The sequence below is a fragment of the Sylvia atricapilla genome, chromosome 8 (assembly GCF_009819655.1).
Source record: "Sylvia atricapilla isolate bSylAtr1 chromosome 8, bSylAtr1.pri, whole genome shotgun sequence".
Classification (NCBI taxonomy): domain Eukaryota; kingdom Metazoa; phylum Chordata; class Aves; order Passeriformes; family Sylviidae; genus Sylvia; species Sylvia atricapilla.
This window is the reverse complement of record NC_089147.1, coordinates 97,725-116,927: the sequence shown is the minus strand read 5'-3', so window position 1 is coordinate 116,927 and position 19,203 is coordinate 97,725. Positions and strand designations below refer to the sequence as shown.

Here is a 19,203-nt window from a genome sequence, read left to right as displayed (position 1 = left end):
AGCAGCACCAACTCTAAGTTTTAGTTTTAATAGCTTATTCAAAGAGTAGTACTCTCTTCAAGTAGCTTCTCTCTAGTTAGACACACAGTCAAGTGTTGGATACTAAAAGTTATGCTTGTGTAGATCTGAAAATATCGATATTCAATTTTTTATTTTGCAAATTTCTGTCTCACATCACATATTAAACTGATTTCACAATGAACTCTTTCTCATAATTACCACAAAGCGGTAACAAATTTCAGGCTTTTACTCCTAACTGGACTAAAATTATACACAAGCTATAGTTTATCAATCTAGTTGGTAGGTCCCAACTGAGACTGTTCCTATAACGATTTGTTGCATTACTATTATCAACTACATATTTAGCCCCTTCAAATATTTACTTTACTTAACATACAACTGTTTTCCTATGATCGTTGCTGTGATTCTGATTAGCCATTTCTATTGGGCATATCTATGAGAAATGAAGTAGATTTGATTGATTTGAAATGCTCTGTGAAAAAGTAATTAGAGAAATCAATTGATGAACACTGCCAGCCTCTACACTTCCTTTCAAATTACACCCTTTTGATCCAATTTCATGAAGGTCTACTTGAAATCAGCATTCTTCAGAACTGCCAGAAATGTCTTCAGCATGTATTCTGCCACTACTGAGATTCCTTAACAAACTAAAAATACAAAATCTGAGAACCTATTGCACGAAACATATGAATGGACTGAAGAGAAGCAATGGCCCACTGCTCTTATCTGTAGTGTCTCTTCTCTGTTTTCCTGAGAGAAACTATTTTCTTGATTAATCCTTAAACCTGAGAAAATACATTAACTGCACCATAAACCAGAGAACTCTAAGGACAAAGTTAAGCACCAAATAAATAACTGCTTTCATAATTACACAAGGAAATGTGAAATACACTGGCCATATTATAGTAACACAACACAACACATAATCTCATACAATCTCACCTGCCAGATACGGACAATACAGGCATAGGCCATCAAACAGTGCTGCTGATGAAAAGAAGAACTATGACCAGAAAATAAAGCCATTAATGTCTCCGCTCTAAACAAAGCTTCCAGTTGTTTAATATTACTCAAATCTTCCAAATTAATTTGGGGCATGGTACCATCTGCTCCGTTGTCCATCTTAGCATTTTCTGTGGGCAACAATTTTGGTGTAGCATTGTTTTCTGTTTAAAAAAAAAAGCAAACACATGCCCACTAACAGAAAAGTATGAACAGAATATTGCTACTGCTACTAATCAACTGTGTGATAGTAGTAGATACACTGTGTATCTATCTTTCTCAGTGAAAACACCAATAGTACTTGTCTGATCCATGCTGTCTATCCACACAAAAAAAGCTCAGCAGAGCAGATGTTCATTAACATCACACAGGACAGTATGGTTCCAGAAATCAGATGCTTTTTTTCCCAAATGAATATTGGGGTATCCTATCAGAATAGGCCACTAAGATATTTGTGTAAAAGGAGGAAAGAATTTTACAGTTACAGAAGTAGTTGAAGGCACACATCTCTTTGAAAGTAATTTTGTAAAAATTAATGATCAGATAATGATCCTTACCCAAGGAAAGGGTAACAGACTTAGGTACCCATATCTTGGCACAGAAACTATTTCCTTGAATTTCATCTGTCCCTCCATGAGAACTTCCTTGAAACAAACTGTCCTGCTCTGCTTTCTGGTCTCCCCTCACATCTCAGGAATCCCTGTGTCAGAGGGGAGCAGTATCTTACCGTACCAAAACACTGAGGGTAAGTCTGCAGCCTAACACAGAATTCATGGATAAACTGAACTTGCATTGAATAAATGACAGTAAATGCACAAGGAAATACAGGCAAGCTTGTGCCATTCTTTTTGATAACTGAGCTGTAAATTTAAAATCTCTCTTGTGTTTCCTGCTGAGAAATTCATCTGAAGGAGAAACATCCATTATATACCTTCCTCTTGTGTGGATTGCATAGGGAATTTCATACAAAGCAGGAGATCTACTGCCCACTCCAGAGGTTTGATAGCATCATTGAGGGGAAACTGATTACAATATAAGCATTCAGCAAATTCCAATAGGCAATCAACTGTCTGCCATTCATCTTCATCTTTCTATAAAAGTAATAAAGGAGGAGTTAATTTGTATTTGTTCATGTAAACCATCAAAATTATATACTGAAGTTTCATGTAGTCTTAATGGAAGCAAAAAATAATAATTTGACGCAAGCAGTCTTACTGGCATCACACAATCAGAACTGTGATAAATTGAAAGTAACAGAAGACTCCACCACAGTTCAATCTTCGTTTTGTAAAAACCACTTGCTACTCTTACATTTTTCTTTGGCAGGACTCAACTACAATTTTACTGGATGTAAAGATTTCAGCCATAGAGAGTTTTCCTTCTGAAGAGTAATCTCAAAGTTATAAAAGGTAATGGTCAAGTATATGGCCTCCCCACCCACTGAGGAACTTGCAGTCCTATGAATCACTTGAGAAACATCATTCAATCAGCATGGGAACAAACAGTAAGAACTGACAAACCTGCAAAGCAATGATTGCGTTTTGGAAACAGCTTAACTGTCCTACAACACTTCTGGATACTGTTACCAAATATCGCCACATATGTGCCAAATAATCTTCACTTTCATGACTGACTCTCTGAATAGCCATCATAAAATTGGATCTTGATCCTGCCCTCACTGTAGCCATAAGTTTGAAAATCAGGCTGGAAAAAAGAACAAACAAATTACAAATTACTTGATCTGTACCTCTAAGGTAACTTTGTAAGTAAGACACATATATCCAGTATAGTAAAGTAAGACACATATAAGACACATATAGTAAGTAAGACACATATATCCAGTATAGTAAAAGATACAATGCTTATAAACTGGCATAAAAGGGCACAAAATCAACTTGGATAAGATTATGTAAACAGTACCCTAGATAATTTAGTTTCCATTTAATGAAGATGGATTTGCACTTAGGAAAACTAAAGCTTCTGCTATATACCAACATTTCATGCATCTATTTGCCTGGGAAGTAAGATACTACCTATACACAAGTTTTTTAAAAATTAAGTTTACAAATATTATTAGCAGATTAATGATAGGAAGCACTGCCTATGTGTGTCTTTTTTATGAAAAAGACACAAGCGTGTTTTGTGTTGTAAGGACAGATTGCTAAAAGTAATCGTAATACTTTCCCAATGCAAAATAAAAAAATACTCAAGAGTTTTATACTTCTCAAGAACCAAAATGCTTACTTGAATAAAAATAAGTCAACCAACTTACAGTTTGTGTTTTGTCTGAGGCAAAACTTGAATAGCTTCATCCAGGAGTTTTTCTGCTGTCTCCCAGTCATCTTTATCAGCATAGATGTGGAATAATAGACCATATAAGGAGGTTCTTAATGTCAGATCATCCTCGGCACCTTTGAAGTATATTTAAATGATTTATTAATATACTGAAGAATTAGAATGCTGATTACAAAACACTGGGGTTTATTTTATACCAGATCAACAGAAGGAAGTACATGCCTGGGAGAAAGCATCCAACTGATAACCCAATATTTTGAAAATCCTTTGTAATCCACTGATGCAAAGGACATGTATCTTTCTTTTCCTAAAAAAAAAAAAAAAAAAAAAAAAAAAAAAAAAAAAAAAGAGAAGAGAAGAGAAGAGAAGAGAAGAAACAAAAATACACACACAAAAACCCCAAACAAAACAAACAAACAACCCCAAAACACCCCTTTATCTTTCAATTAACATATATCTCTAAGTATTACTGAACTTCCGTTTTGTTTCTGAATCAATCCATACCATTAATATGAATAGTAACCTGTAACCTAAATAGCTTCTTGACCAGATGAAAGCCAAAAGTATTTCTCCAGAATGAATCCTATAACACAAACCCAATACAAAAATAACCAGACTTAGTAATATTCAATTGCTTATACTTATTAAAAAACATGAAATCCTGAAGTACTCTCAGAGAGTCACAGAGTAGCTGAGGTTGACAGAGACCCTACAGAGCTGTCTGCCTACACCCCTGCCTAAAGCAGGCTCCACTCTTTACCTGTGAAAATTTGACTATCACCATTCTCACCCAAAGGTCAGAGACTTGCTGCTTTCCTCTCCTCTACAGCACAGTTCTGCATCTTCAAAGATAAATTCACTGTCTTGTTTCTCAAATAGATCCATATATGAGTAATCATTAAATACATGTACGATGACACAAAGAAGTTAGCTAAGCTATAGCCACAACTTTTGGGTCAGCATCACATTAGCATCATCAAAGATTTATCAGATTTGGTCTAATCATTTACTTCCATGAAGGCACAAAGTTTATCTAATTTAGTGGTCTTCTACAAGAGTGACTGCATCAGTGGACAAGAGCCATGGATGTCATCCACTCGGATTTCTGTAAGGCTTTTGATATGGTGGCCTGTAACCCTGTTGCTACTGAGTTGGACAGATACAAGTTTGATGGAGGGACTGTCAGATAGATAAGAGTTACTGTCACTGGATGTGACTGTAAACATGTCCAAATGGTTCAATATCCAGTGGAAACCACTAACAAGTAGTATATCCCAAGGGATACCAATACCAAGGATACTGGACCCAGTATTGCTCAGTATCTTCATTGCTGACACAGTCAAGGGGATTGAGTGCACTCCCAGCAAATCTGATGACACCGAGGATGAGACAGAAGGGATGTCACCCAGAGGGACTGACAGGCTCAAGGAATGGGCCCAAGGAAACCTTGAGAAGTTCAACAAGATCAAGTGCAAGGCCCTCGACCTGTGTCCAAAGGGCAAAATCCAGTACCAGTGCAACCCGGGGGATGAAATTAGAGCAGTCCTGCAGTGAAGGATTCGGGAGTACTGGTAGATGAAAATCTGGACATCTGCTGGCAGATCCTTCTCCAGATGTGACTGCATTTAAACATTGACTAATTATCCTGGTCAAGGATCACTGGAGACCAGTTCCTGCCTCTTATATTGGTTCTGCAGGGTAAAAACTCAGTAACTCCAGAAATAATCAAATATAGAGCACTAACAGGAATTTTTTTTCCTAACTACTACCAGAAGTTACTCACTTTTAACTCATAAGAATTACTAACATTTGCAGACATAAAAATACCTATGCTACCTCTAAGTGTAAATGTTAATTATCAACATATAATTGCTTTTTAATGCCACTTATTAACGATTAACTCTGAAATTATGCTGTGGTGAAGAGTTAACTACATACATATAATGAAATATTCCTTTTATTTGTTTTAAATATATCTCTACAAATAACAAACTTTAGAACTGTGTCTATGGACAACTACTCTCACGTATCTAAACACTGTCAAAGTTCCATTAAACTTGCAATTATCACTGTGCTTCCAAGTACACATTGAATTCATCAATTCCTGCACACCCAGAATAAGCAGACCAGTCACCATCTCTGATCATTTGTGATTTATACATGGCTTGACAATAAATCAAAACAAAGGTTTATATTCTTGTACTACACCCTGCTTGACGCTCTGAGATGCAGACTCATATTTGTACCACTAAGTCTGGATGCAAAAGTCATCAACGATCCCTTCAAGTGTTCATTGAAATTGTGCCCATGGAAATGTACAGGAAAACTCACAGCAGCTTCATTGACATGTAAATTAAATCTAGAAAGAGAATTGGATAAGCTCCATAGAGTTTAGAAGTAAGAAAAGTTGTAAATGTGCATGGATGTTCCAGTGTGCAGAAGAAATTCCACCTGGTGAGATGTGCTCTATGACACACATCACCTGTATAGTGTCTCAAGGGGATGACTTTGGATTGCATGTGCTGTTCATAATCGACAAGTATTTAATTTTATCACAAACTCCCAGCACAGTCTGAACTTGAACTCCTTCCTACTGCCAAAGTCCTAAACGGTCAGTCAAAAACCTGAAGATATAAAAAGTAAAACTTTCCTTTTGCAGGCAGAATAAATTTGAGTCTGCAGGTGGGAGAAACCTTAATTAGTAACAATTTTTTTCTCAGTTAGTGTTTTAGGATCTATTATCGTATTTTCCAGATCTATTATCATACTTGCCAGAAGTGGCTTTTTTCTTGGATTTTGAATATTTTCTAAAAATTCTTTTTTGTAAGCTTCATGAAGTGAAACACTGCAGTGAAAATCAGACAGCAAAATACTTTGTAGAAAACTGTTTTGAGTTTGACAATTGCTCAAAACTAAAAGAATCACCAAATGGAATATAAGAGCATGTGACTGTAGGTAAGAAACCAGAAATGTGTTTATGACAAATAAGTCACTTTTGCCTCTTAGGAAAAGTATCAAGAAGTTTCTTTACCATGAGCACCAATCACTAAAAACAAGCAACACCTACCAGAAATTCTTACCTGTTTGGGTTTAGATTCTGCTTTAATTATACTCTTAAGAATTATTTCAGTAGGTTCTTTAAACTGTTCTCTATCACGTGGTGAGCCTAGCAAAGGTAAACATGCATTCCAAAAGTGCCTGGCTGCAAACATTACAAAGGAGTAATTTCCAGCTTCACCTGCATACCTGAAGAAAGGGAAGTAGAACTTAATAAGGAAAAACAACCACACTTTAGCAAAAATAAAGAATTTTACTTCTAGGAACATCTGGGTTTAGCTGATCTATGGATCACCTCAGCAATGAGGACTAAGCATAAGAGCTTCATAGAAAAGCTATTTTCCATTTTTATATACCAAAAAACTTCACACACTCAGCAGAACTAGGAATAAATAAGGAGCATATTAATGATTTTACAGTATTTCTGAATAATCTTCGCTCAAGAGCATTCATTAAAAAAGAGCAGAAACCTCCTCAAGATGTCCTCAGTGGAAAATATACATTTATTGGCTTCCTATTATGTTAATTTCTCATTCTATATATTATTAAAAAATAAAACACAGTAATTATTACCCTACTGTGTATTTTGCTTAGTACAGTACCACTGTAACACAAGAATATGCCCCAAATGTCTCTAGCTGCATTCAAATTGCATTGAGCATATTTCATGCAAATGATATTTTAAATTAATAAAAGTTAATAATACTCCAGATTGTGACACAACACAGTACTCATCTGAGTGAGGAAAACGCTTGGCATTTTAGTGAAAAACTATAGATTGGTGTAATGTAATCACAAATTGAATAGTATTACTGTTTAAAAAATAGCAGTTTTTTGAAACTGTCAATCTTACCACTCTCTAGACAGCACGCTTTTGGATCACATTTAGACTGCTGCATCCAGTTCTAGACCACCCACTACATACCAGACATGGAGAAACCACAAGGAGCTCAGTGAAGGGCCACTGAGATGATTCATGGACTTGCCTTGAGAAGGGGGCTAGTTGAAGAGGTGGCTTTGGGAGACCTACCAAGAAGAAGTTTCTCAAGAACCTGACAAAGCTATTGAGAAGCAACAGTCAGGCTCCTCCCAGTGAACGGCAGGAAAAGCAAGAGCAGGCCTAAGTTAAAATGAGAAAGGTTCATTCACACATGGGTCCAGCCACACAGAGGAGCAGCTTACTCACAGAGGCTGCGTGTCTCCATTCCTGGAGGTTTCCACAGCCACACTGGATAAAGGCCCAGGCTGGCCCTGCTTTGAGCAGGAGTCTGAACTAGATCCCTTCTGAGGATGGAATGATCCTATGACACTACAAGACCAGTTCTATGGAAAGTAGCTGATAAATTTACTAAAGTCCAAGAATCTGTCAAATCCTTTGTTAAACATTTCAGCTCACAACTATGTTGATTTTTATCAGTCTTGAGAAAAATATGATGATCCCCAAAACTGTAATTAAATTTTAGATCTGTTTTATATTAGTTTTCACTCAACATGAAACATACCTGGCACTCTGAACAAAGGTTTTTGATGCTGCTACACGGAGATGTTTTCTTCCAGCCAAATTTTCCATTATGCTCTTTCCTTGTATACAGGCTGCAACGCTTAACATTTCTTGTCTCACCCTGTTACCAAGCCTGCATAAAGAGAAATACTTTAAGAAGTGGTAAGTCTTACAGGCTAAGATCATACCAGTTCCTATTAATGACATATTCAAGTTGCTACTATATAGAAGTCCCTTGCTTTGGAAGTTACAAATCCCTCTATTCAGTTTTAAAATTAGTTTTAATTTAATTTAATTTAAATTAAATTAAATTAAATTAATTTAGATTTAATTTAATTAAAATTAAATTTAAAATTTAATTCAAATTTAAAATTAAAACCTGAATATTTTGGGAAAAGGTAGACTAAAATATCTTTTTCATAATAATGAAAGGAGCTGTGAAATAAGGTTTTAAAAAACTACTATCTATTTTTAGTGCGGAAACAATATAGACTCATAATTTTCTGCCTATTTTTCACTACTGCACCTTAAAAAAAAAAAAAGAGAAAAGATTAGGCCAAAATCTAACTTTTACACCAAGCAATTAAAAACAGAAATCAGGAAAATAAGATAAATTTTGATACTTTCTTTTGGGATTTGTCATGCTTGTGTCTGGTAAGTTACACCCGGGGCTCTGGAGAAATTGATACGGATCCTACACTAGTACATGCAGAAGAAAACAATGTAGATTTCAGTCCCAGAGGCAATCAGTTAAAAATTAATACACAAATAAATTGCTATCGTTGGTTAATACCATTGACTAACAGCAACTCGGTAAGAGAAGAATAAATAGAATTCACAGGGGTTTCAGCGCCTCCGCTGCCGAGGGCCCCGAGAGCGGGCGGGCCTGGCGGTGGGGGCCGGGTGCAGGCACGGCCCGTGTCCAGCAGAGAGCGCTGCTGTCCGCAGTGTGAGCCCGGGGACAGCCCCGAGTGCAGGCACGGCCCGTGTCCAGCAGAGAGCGCTGCTGTCCGCAGTGTGAGCCCGGGGACAGCCCCGAGTGCAGGCACGGCCCGTGTCCAGCACAGGGCACCGCTGTCCGCAGTGTGAGCCCGGGGACAGCCCCGAGTGCAGGCACGGCCCGTGTCCAGCACAGGGCACCGCTGTCCGCAGTGTGAGCCCGGGGACTGCCCCGAGTGCAGGCACGGCCCGTGTCCAGCACAGGGCACCGCTGTCCCCTGTCCGAGCGCTCAGGGACTGCCCCGAGTGCAGGCACGGCCCGTGTCCAGCACAGGGCACCGCTGTCCGCAGTGTGAGCCCGGGGACTGCCCCGAGTGCAGGCACGGCCCGTGTCCAGCACAGGGCACCGCTGTCCCCTGTCCGAGCGCTCAGGGACTGCCCCGAGTGCAGGCACGGCCCGTGTCCAGCAGAGAGCGCTGCTGTCCGCAGTGTGAGCCCGGGGACAGCCCCGAGTGCAGGCACGGCCCGTGTCCAGCACAGGGCACCGCTGTCCCCTGTCCGAGCGCTCAGGGACAGCCCCGAGTGCAGGCACGGCCCGTGTCCAGCACAGGGCACCGCTGTCCCCTGTCCGAGCGCTCAGAGACAGCCCCGAGTGCAGGCACGGCCCGTGTCCAGCACAGGGCACCGCTGTCCGCAGTGTGAGCCCGGGGACAGCCCCGAGTGCAGGCACGGCCCGTGTCCAGCACAGGGCACCGCTGTCCGCAGTGTGAGCCCGGGGACTGCCCCGAGTGCAGGCACGGCCCGTGTCCAGCACAGGGCACCGCTGTCCGCAGTGTGAGCGCTCAGGGACTGCCCCGAGTGCAGGCACGGCCCGTGTCCAGCACAGGGCACCGCTGTCCGCAGTGTGAGCGCACAGGGACAGCCCCGAGTGCAGGCACGGCCCGTGTCCAGCACAGGGCACCGCTGTCCGCAGTGTGAGCGCTCAGGGACAGCCCCGAGTGCAGGCACGGCCCGTGTCCAGCACAGGGCACCGCTGTCCCGTGTCCGAGGCCGGGTGGGCATGGGCCGCGCACAGCGCCCCCCATGCTCCGCAAACGGCACTGACGCTGCGCGGACACAGCACCCAACACTCAATATTTCATTACTTTGCACATTTCTACATGTGTGTAACAATAGTCTCGATTTCTGTGAAGTTCGGAAACTATCTATTTAATATTAAGATACTTACTTGGCTTTAACACGTTTTTAAACTCATGTAGAAAACAACTGTGAGTTTCAAAGAACAGAATACTGTTTTTATAAGTTCAATTATTTTGCAGAGAAAAAAAAAATGAACAGTGTATTGTATCAGAAATCTTTCACGTGTTCATTTCAAACTTCCTAGACTCAAAAAAATTGCTATAAAATGGAGTTGATTCTTTCCTCTTCAGATAAAATTAAATTCTGCTTTTGGAGGAAGTGATTTTTAAAAACAGAGAGCTCGAAAGGTATCACATTTTTTTTATAATAAAGGACTGCACCAATGGATCCATTTATATATACTTTTTTTTTTTTAATCCAAGTTTCAAAATATGAGTTAAGTAAGAGACTGGGCTTTTAAAGGAATTAGTTGCAATCCGATTGCACCCATATGCATAGGTGGCAATACAGGGCTGGCAGACTATCTGACAGCAGAGCCTGGAATACAGGAATTGCTCCTATCTTCCATCACCCCCAATTCCAACGTGGACCACGAATTGTGTAGCCCTTCAGTGCGTTAGAGCCAGATGAGCACTGAAAGCAATTTGCACCAGCAAAAGAAGTAGAATCAGCAATTTTCTGCTTAGAGATTATCAAACAGTTAAAATGCTGCAGCTGCCAGAGATCGTTTCAGAGCAGCAGTGCCCCCGGGAAGAGACCCAAACACAGAGATGTACATCTGACTCACTTGGATAGCAAGCTTCATCTATCTTTCTGAACGGGGTCCAGAGCCACAATCTGGATCTCCCAGTGCCTTTTACTTTCATTTTCATCTCTAATTATTTTTTGAAAGAATATTCTTCTATTTTTTATTATGTCACCAGACACATTTACCCTCTTTACTTTCTTCAAAAATTAGTTCAAGTACATTACCATATCATACAAAATTTTATGTACTTACATGCCATATTTCTTAATATTTCTATTGTGGACAAAATTCTCATCTGATTCCAGGATCCTTTTGGAACAAGTCATCGCTCTTTCATAGTCTTGTGACACATATGCAAAATACGTAAGTCGTGCCAGCGTCTGCAATTCCACTAAGGAATCTGACCAATTGCATTCTAAAGCCAAATTCCCTAACTAGGATTAAAAAAACCAAACATTTAAAAAATAAATTCCAGGATTTTATATGCTTTTTTTTACAGCAATGACATGCTTACAGCTGTATTTTCCTTACAACCCACCTGGACATGGCACAAGTATATGGTATAACCATCTAGAAAACGAAAAAGCTACAAGTACAATCAAAATGCACAATAGAGAGACCTCATTGATTGTGTAGCAAGTATTTACACAGTGTGTGCAAATCCAGCTGTAATTGTGTATGCCTCTTGGCCAGAAGTATCTGCCAGGACTTATTCTATGTCCTCAGTCATCTTTCAAAATTCAGTGGAATAGGATTTTCAAAATTCAGAGTCCGTTTTAGTTAAGCCAAAAGTAAGAACACTTTAAGGGATATAGCAGTGGGTTTGCAACAACCACTGTAATTGTAATATGCAGTTGCTGTGTATGCTGTTATATACACGGCAGCTTGGGAGAGCTTGAGCTCCAGAATCTTAGAGGTCTTTTCCAACATAAACATAGATACCTATACATAGATATGGATAGTTACAGAGAGTTTCATATATAGTTTCATTATAGGACCTGAATGTTTTAATTTCTTTTGCACATTTCCAAGGCTCCACCGTTTTAGGATAGTGGTAATTGTTAATGAATTGGTCCAAATTGTCGGGGGGGTTTCCTCACCCGAGCTTTAGGTGGTTTAAAGTCCTTGGCCCTCTAAAAAGCCCCGAGTCACGTCCGTGTAAAAATCAGAGTCCTCAAGGTTTGTTTTCAGGTTTCTCGTGTTGTTTATTATTTGATATCTCAGAATTTTCTCTGCTCCCAGCTGAGGTCTGGACAGCAGCTGGGACACGAGGCGACTGCCCCCCAGATGGGATGTCCCCTAACATTTATACAGATAATTACGTACTAGTTATTTACTATTTTGTGCCAATGCCCAGTGCCCACACCAGAAGTGACATTCTACTTTGGTCCAATCCACTCTTAACTACTTTGTGCCATCACCGCCCCAGAAAATGGAGGACGAGGAAGAAGGAGAAGTACATGAGGTACCCCTCAAATTCCACCATCTTGTCCCCATTTACTTCTATTCTAAAAATTCTAAAACTATTGAATTCTACATCATCTACTGTGCTAAACTACAATTTTCACATCCTGGAGGTTTGTAATTCCTTCTGCAATGTTGGAAGCTTTTCCCATGGATTAAAATCAAACCCGGTGTTTTCCTGGGCTTTGTGCCAAGGTCTCCGAGCCCCCTGGACCAGTTCCACGACCCCCTGTCCAGGGCTCAAACTCCTTTCCTCGGGTCCCAGGCCATCCAAGGGGATGTCCTGGACTCCAACACAAATGAAGATACTACAACACTGCTATACAAAACTATGCCAGTGAAGTGATAGCTGAAGTTAACTCATAATATTTGACATAAATCTGTAGGGCAACCAGAATTAGATACCTATATATCTATAAGGACCCTGATCCTAGCTGTCAGTAGTAGTTTAATGGTTGTCCTGGCAACCTGCTTGTTTCATTTCACACAGTCAATCAATAGTAACCAAGTGCAGTTGTGTTCTACCTTGCAACTGCCAAAAGTAAATTCACAATAATGTGAAGTTTTCTGTTGAAATGTTGAACGCTTCTAATACAAATCCAAAGCTCCCTATAACTACCTGAAACAAGGCTGGAGCCAGGGAGGAGTCAGTCTCTTTTCCCAGGTAACAAGCAATGGAACAAGAACAAACAGCCTCAAGTGATGCCAAGAGAGGTCTAGGTTGGATATTGGGAAAATTCCTTCACTGAAAGGGCTGTCCAGCCCTTGCACAGCTGCTCAAGGCAGCAGTGGAGTCCCCATCCCTGGATGAATGTAAAGGTCATGTGGATGTGGCACTCGGTGGCCTTGGCACTGCTGGGGAAATGGCTGGACTCCACGATCTCCAAGAGCTTTTCTAACCTAAACAACATTATGCTTCTATTAAGTTTTCTTCTCCAGAAGAAAAAAGAAAGGTTAGAAGTATAGTTCTATGCTCATCTGATGGTTACTGAAACCATCTGCTGGAGCAACACATGCATAGCCCTAATATTTATATTCTAATGCTATCTGGTCTTTGGATAAATAAAATTGTTTTGTCACAAAAATCTCCTTCCTGTCATAAATACTTAACGTCTTGGTTAAAGAAATATTTAACTGGTTTCAGAAATAATTTAAACTCCATTTAAAATTTAATCTGAAATCAAATACATAGTATGCAATTTTTTAAAACTCAAGAGCTTGTTAAAAGAAATGAAAATACCTGAGATAAGCTAGGAACAGTGAAATCCATGAGACCCAAGCCATTACATGAATACATTTCCAGACCAACAAGAATTCTTGATGTAAGATTTTGTGTTTCATCATTATTCTAAGCAGAAATAAAAAATTCACATTCAGGGATTTGTTTTTGCAAGTTAGTATTATTAAGGACATAAATTGAGATTACAAGATAATAATAATAATAATAATAATAATAATAATAATAATAGTAATAATAATGTTTGAAAATCTCAATTTGCTCTAAGCAATTCCTGCTCTCTAATGTGTTCCTAAAATGGTTAGTTTATGATATTTATATATTTTTAATTAACATTGTGAACTCTGAACTACTACAGTTTCAACACCAAAACCCCACATCAACAACAGAATTAAGGCAAATTTCATATGCCACTGAGGGCTTCTTGTTTTATAGACACTGTAAAATAAAAATATAAGAATTAAGTATTTCTTTTCAGCTTACGAGATCTATGGCCAATAGACAAAGAGGCCATAGAAAATGTTGACATAAATATAGCTGATTTTTCTTAACACTTTTAATGCAGCCATTTCATTATTTTACATTTGTGAATTCAAAATCAATATTGCTCAGCAGTCATCATATAACAACCATCACCATGGCAGTTAGCAACAGAAGGACGAGTTAAGAAATGTGGACTCACTGCTCTATCCAATGTGAAAAATTTCCTATGTCCGTAAGGAACTACAGCCAAAATTTTTACATTCTGATCAAATATAAAGAAGAAAATATACCTTGATAACTTCAGTCATTATTAAATGAATTTATGAATTTAACTTTTCTTTGTAAAGTTACAGCATTATGCAGGATTTCAGGGAAATCATACCTCCTCCTGAGTCCCAAGTTCATGGCTGATCTGCTGCTGATTTAACTGCTTTGCTTTCACCCAGGTAGCAATGATCTGTTGCTGTGCAGGAACAGAGACTTTTCCCTTTGTCATTGTAGTAATTGCATTTAGGGCAAATTCACAAATCTAAACACCAAGAAGAGAAAAAAAAAAGTGAGACACGGGAGAATGTGGAAAGTTTCTTTTATGGAACATGCTATCTATCAGATATTTTTGAATTATTGCACACGCATCTCTAAGCCTAACCATATCTCCTTTAAGTCAACCCAAGGCAAACAGCAGTTACAGACCTCAGCCTCAAGTTGGCAAGGAGCTCCAGTGTGCATTTGGGGAGGATCTGTGGTGGCAGAAACTGTAAAAGAAGGTAGCTTCCTCTTCCCCCCTCCCCCCCAAAAAATTTTTTTTTCTACTATTGAATTTATAGGAATTGTAACATACAACATCAGAACGAAAGAGACTACAAAGCATCAGGGGTTTGTACCTCTAAGGCAGCTTTGATGTCAGGAAGCCCACTAGGATCTACTGAAAAAGACTGGATATTTGCTTTTTCCTGTTTCTTTGCTGCAGCTTTTCTGCTACTCTCTATTGCTGTATCTTCTTTCTTCTCAGCAGGTTTCGGCTTTGGAATCCAAGAAATAATTAGGCCTTGAGCCAAAGCATTACATAACATCAGTAAAATTTCAATACTTCTGTAGAAGAAAACAAAAATCAGAAGTGTATATTGCATCAGATTAAAAAACAAAACAAAACAGGAATAAAGTTATTTATTTCAAAAAGTAAGCATTACTTGAAAATCTAGGTTTTTTCTTACACAGCAAAATTATGGGTGTTACCAAAAAACTGCCCATTAGTAAAGCAGTTTAATGATTAAAACTACAAAACTCATAATCAATTTTCAGTTAACATCAATTTTTCTCACTCTTTCTGTAACTGAAGCTTCCCTTTCATCACAGGAAGAAACCGTATATGACAGACCAATATTTAAAACAAGTTTTTATTGATGGGCACATATGAAAAGAATAATTATTTTCTAAAAAATTATCCTAGACCAAGCCGTTCACATTCCTTATGGTTATCATGCAACTCCACTTTTAAACTGCGATTTTTCTTCCTTTCTTCTTTTTTTCTTTTTTTGAGAAAACATGAACCTAATTACATCTAAGAGATTATTGCTAGTACATACTGATGTAAGTATCAAAATTAGTAAGCAGGTGCTACCAGTCTTCATCTCTGCACAAAGTGAAATTTAGATTTTATTCCCCAGTTAAAAGACACTTCTATGCTGCTGGTCCTTTCTCTACCTAGGTCACTGTCACTGTCCCTGATGAGGTCACTGTCAACCAGGTGCCAAAACACCTAGGAATTTGTGCCAGATTCAAACTTTGACTAGAGCATCTACTCCACAATGGTCAGTCATTCTCCCATTGCATTTATGGCAGAACAAGATTTCTCTAAACCACTATGGAAACTATGTTCCTATTTTCATGGTCTAGTTACGAACATATTCCATTTATTTATTTTGTTTTCTGTTTTCTCTTATCTCAGAACCAGTAGTAATCACCTTACGATGGTTTCAAAATATTTGCAATGAAATATGTCTACAAAATAATTCATGTTCAGAGAACTGACAGCAAGCAAATGGATGCTGCTGTGCAAACTCAGAGTCTAAAAGAATTTTCCCAGTTTTCTCTCTAATTTAACAAAATGCTATTTCACATGCACATGTTGCTATTCCACATCAAGAGAAAATAATATTTATTGGTCTAAAGTTAGTATGGCTTACAGTGTATAGTAAAAAAGGACAAACAAAAGGATTAACATTTAATTTTCACAATTTACCTCCTAAGCTACTCTATATATACCAAGGCTCTTTCAGTACCAGTGAAAGGCAGCAATAAATATTTCACAGCAAAAAAGTTGACTTGGAATGTTTGCAATAGTATTTTCTATGTTTTAGGAAAAAAGAGTATGTTCATACACTAATCAAAATATCAAAGAAAGCAAAATTTACCCGCTGTACCCGACAGTCTTGATGGCTCCAACAAGAGTCTGCAGATACTCAATAATGTCCCTCTGTCTTCCTGAAGAAATCAGATGTCTGTTATAATTTAAGACATACACCACAGCATTGTGAACAATCCAGGCTTCATTCAATTCTTCTCCTATTTCAGCTGCACGTTGGAAGTTTTCCATAGCATATCGAGATAAGTTGTCTATCCATAAACTATGGATAAAAATTAGTATAAAGAAGCTGTTATTCCAAAGCTTCAGCACTGGAAGGAATTATATCGTAAGGTTAAATATGCAATACTACATCCCAACCAACAACAAGAATTCAGTTGCACTTATTAAGTTCTCATCCACTAAAATATTTTACTTTGATGAGAAGATGGTTCAGAAAAGGAAGTAGTATCAAGATAAAATGAGTAGTCTCTGACATTCAAATGGTACTAGCTTATAAAACAGTGTCTATGGTTTATGTTTCATCCACATGTTTGGGTTTTTTAAAAGCACATGTGAATCCATCCATCAGTGTCAGAGACCATTAAATAACCACATCAAGGCTCTACTTGAATATAGATAAAAGTGAGGCATGCCATCTGAGAGTTAAAGACATGTCTTTTTTACTCTAAACTGCATGTGTTCTTGCACTCAAAGACATTTCCAGGTGCTCTGAAATGCTGTAACTGTTTTAAATAGAATAACATTTTTTGCCAGTCTATGCTGTAACTTTCTTTCAATAAATTTATTTTCTTTCTTAATTATCCAAATGTACTATCACTTAGAAAAAACAAAACTAAAAATACAGTCTTGAATGATCATACAGAATTGCCATGGTTACAAAGTCCTAAAGTGAAAAGCACAAACCAACACTGGATGTTACTATGTCAACAATGGTACAGGACACAGTACCAGATCAAAGTCCTTTTTTCTCTATGGGCTTTTAATCTAATTAGGTAAATTCAAAAATAGCTAGTAGCAAATTTTGGAATGGAACTCTCCTCTTCTTTGCCCCTTGGCTTTGATCAATTTATCATTTTTCCCATTCTACTGAACATTTGCAAGCAGACAGTGTGAGAAACTTTACTTAATTTTCAGACTTAATGAACAGACCTAGGGATACAACTCTGCCATTCTGCTTTCTCAGGACACGACCACTGTAACGGTAAGGTTGGTATTACTATGTGAACAGCAGAGTCTAAGCATCATCTTCAGAAATCTCTTCCCCCCTTCTTCGCCTTTGCAAGAAAAGATCATGTCAGACTAGTAAAAAACAGTACTTGTTACATTCTACTCTGCCAAATTCATTTCAGTTGATCGGATGGAACACACTAGATTTGCAAACTGGAATAATTCATCGAATGCATTCAGTACTACAAAATCATTATATGTATAGGAGCAATAATGCAAGAAAAAGAAGAGGTTTTTGATTTGAGAAAATATTTTTAAATACAGAATTTGATGGTCTAAGTGTCAATATACAATGATTTAATAACTTTTCAGCTTGGAATACTAACTTCTAGTTTCAGAGAAATAAATATTAAATGAAAAAAAACCCACATGCCAGAACGAAAGGAAACCTAAGAAAAAAAAATTTCAAGGTATTTTTTAGATCCTTTTCCCATTTCCCATGGCTACCTACAAAAATGAAGAATCTGGTGACAGTTTTACTCAGGAGAAATAGCTTTTGTGATTATCATCAGTGGATGTGAATAATGATCTGTTAATGATTCTTGATATGTATTACAAAAAAGCACCTGTAAGTTTTCCATTCTGGATCACTTTCAGGAAGATATGGAACACATCCTGGACAATCCTGGTATGCAGCCTCTGGAGGTACAGCATGATCATTCAGTTTGACTCCCTGCACTCTTAATAAATGAACAGTTGCCTGAAAAGATACAGAGAAATAAACTGTCTACCCAGCTTATCATTGTAAAAAGAGACCATGCTGCTGTTACCTCTTAAAAAATTAAAATATTCAAAATTTCAAATGTTTTACAGGCATGTATAAATATATGAAATACAATGCTTAAATACATGAGCTTAAAATTGTCTACAGCTAACTTTACTAAATAATTATATAGAGAAAAAACCATAATTTATATATGTAAGTTTTCAAATCATGCTGGTACTTCAAGGCTCCAGAAATGTAATGTCAGATATCAAAAATTTACAGTAGAATCTCTTGTAAAGAAGTGTCATCAGCACCTGCAGTAAAACTATTGCTATAGTTACTTTCACACAGTATTTTGATAAGGTTGCTTCATGAAACCACTTCTTCCTTTACCTCCTAGGGAAACAGAAAATGACTAAACTTAAAATTCCGGTGCTTTGATTTGTATACAAAACAAAATGAAACAAATATGAATGACAGTTGTGTCATTTATTTACCTCTGCATTGATAAATCTTATTTCTGCTAATATTCTGAGTAAATCTGTTTCAAAAGCGAAGGATTTAGCAGGCAGCAATGATTCTTCTGATGATCTGTCACCTTGACCATCAACCATCATAGTTGCATTAGCTTTGATTTTCTGTGCTAAAAATAAATAAACCCACTATTATTTCCATGCATCATCATTTTCATTTTTAAATTTACAAATCCCCGCCATATTCTTAAATTCACAAGGAATAGTTAGCAAGAAAAGAATTTTACCTATTTCAAGCAACTAACTTTTTCATTATTACCATTTATTGCACGCAAAACCTGTTCTCAAGCAGTGCTGAGGCATTTGTTGGCTATGATCTTGCTGCATTTGTGCAAAACCTTCAATATTTGCAGCATGTGACTTGTTCCAGTCATAATATGCATATGGAAATTTCAGTGTGAATAGACTAGCCTCTAGCTCAATTTTATTGCATTATTGGAAGTGGAACATAGAAGTGAATTATGCACAGGCCAAAGTCTTTG

The 19,203-nt window shown here is 38.0% G+C and overlaps 1 protein-coding gene across 1 annotated transcript in view; it reads right to left on the bottom strand.

The window, feature by feature from the left end:
- Window positions 1-19,203, bottom strand: part of CFAP46 (cilia and flagella associated protein 46) — a 72,146-nt gene that overhangs the window by 31,938 nt on the left and 21,005 nt on the right. Inside the window, exons 16-29 of the mRNA XM_066323370.1 lie at window positions 18,686-18,831; window positions 18,049-18,182; window positions 16,302-16,514; window positions 14,772-14,979; window positions 14,270-14,416; window positions 13,408-13,515; window positions 10,956-11,137; window positions 7,878-8,009; window positions 6,399-6,564; window positions 3,541-3,625; window positions 3,296-3,434; window positions 2,544-2,727; window positions 1,955-2,114; window positions 964-1,187 (exon numbers count right to left, since the gene is read on the bottom strand). Coding sequence (XP_066179467.1) covers window positions 964-1,187; window positions 1,955-2,114; window positions 2,544-2,727; window positions 3,296-3,434; window positions 3,541-3,625; window positions 6,399-6,564; window positions 7,878-8,009; window positions 10,956-11,137; window positions 13,408-13,515; window positions 14,270-14,416; window positions 14,772-14,979; window positions 16,302-16,514; window positions 18,049-18,182; window positions 18,686-18,831 — 2,228 coding nt within the window. The remainder of the gene's footprint in view (window positions 1-963; window positions 1,188-1,954; window positions 2,115-2,543; window positions 2,728-3,295; window positions 3,435-3,540; window positions 3,626-6,398; window positions 6,565-7,877; window positions 8,010-10,955; window positions 11,138-13,407; window positions 13,516-14,269; window positions 14,417-14,771; window positions 14,980-16,301; window positions 16,515-18,048; window positions 18,183-18,685; window positions 18,832-19,203) is intronic.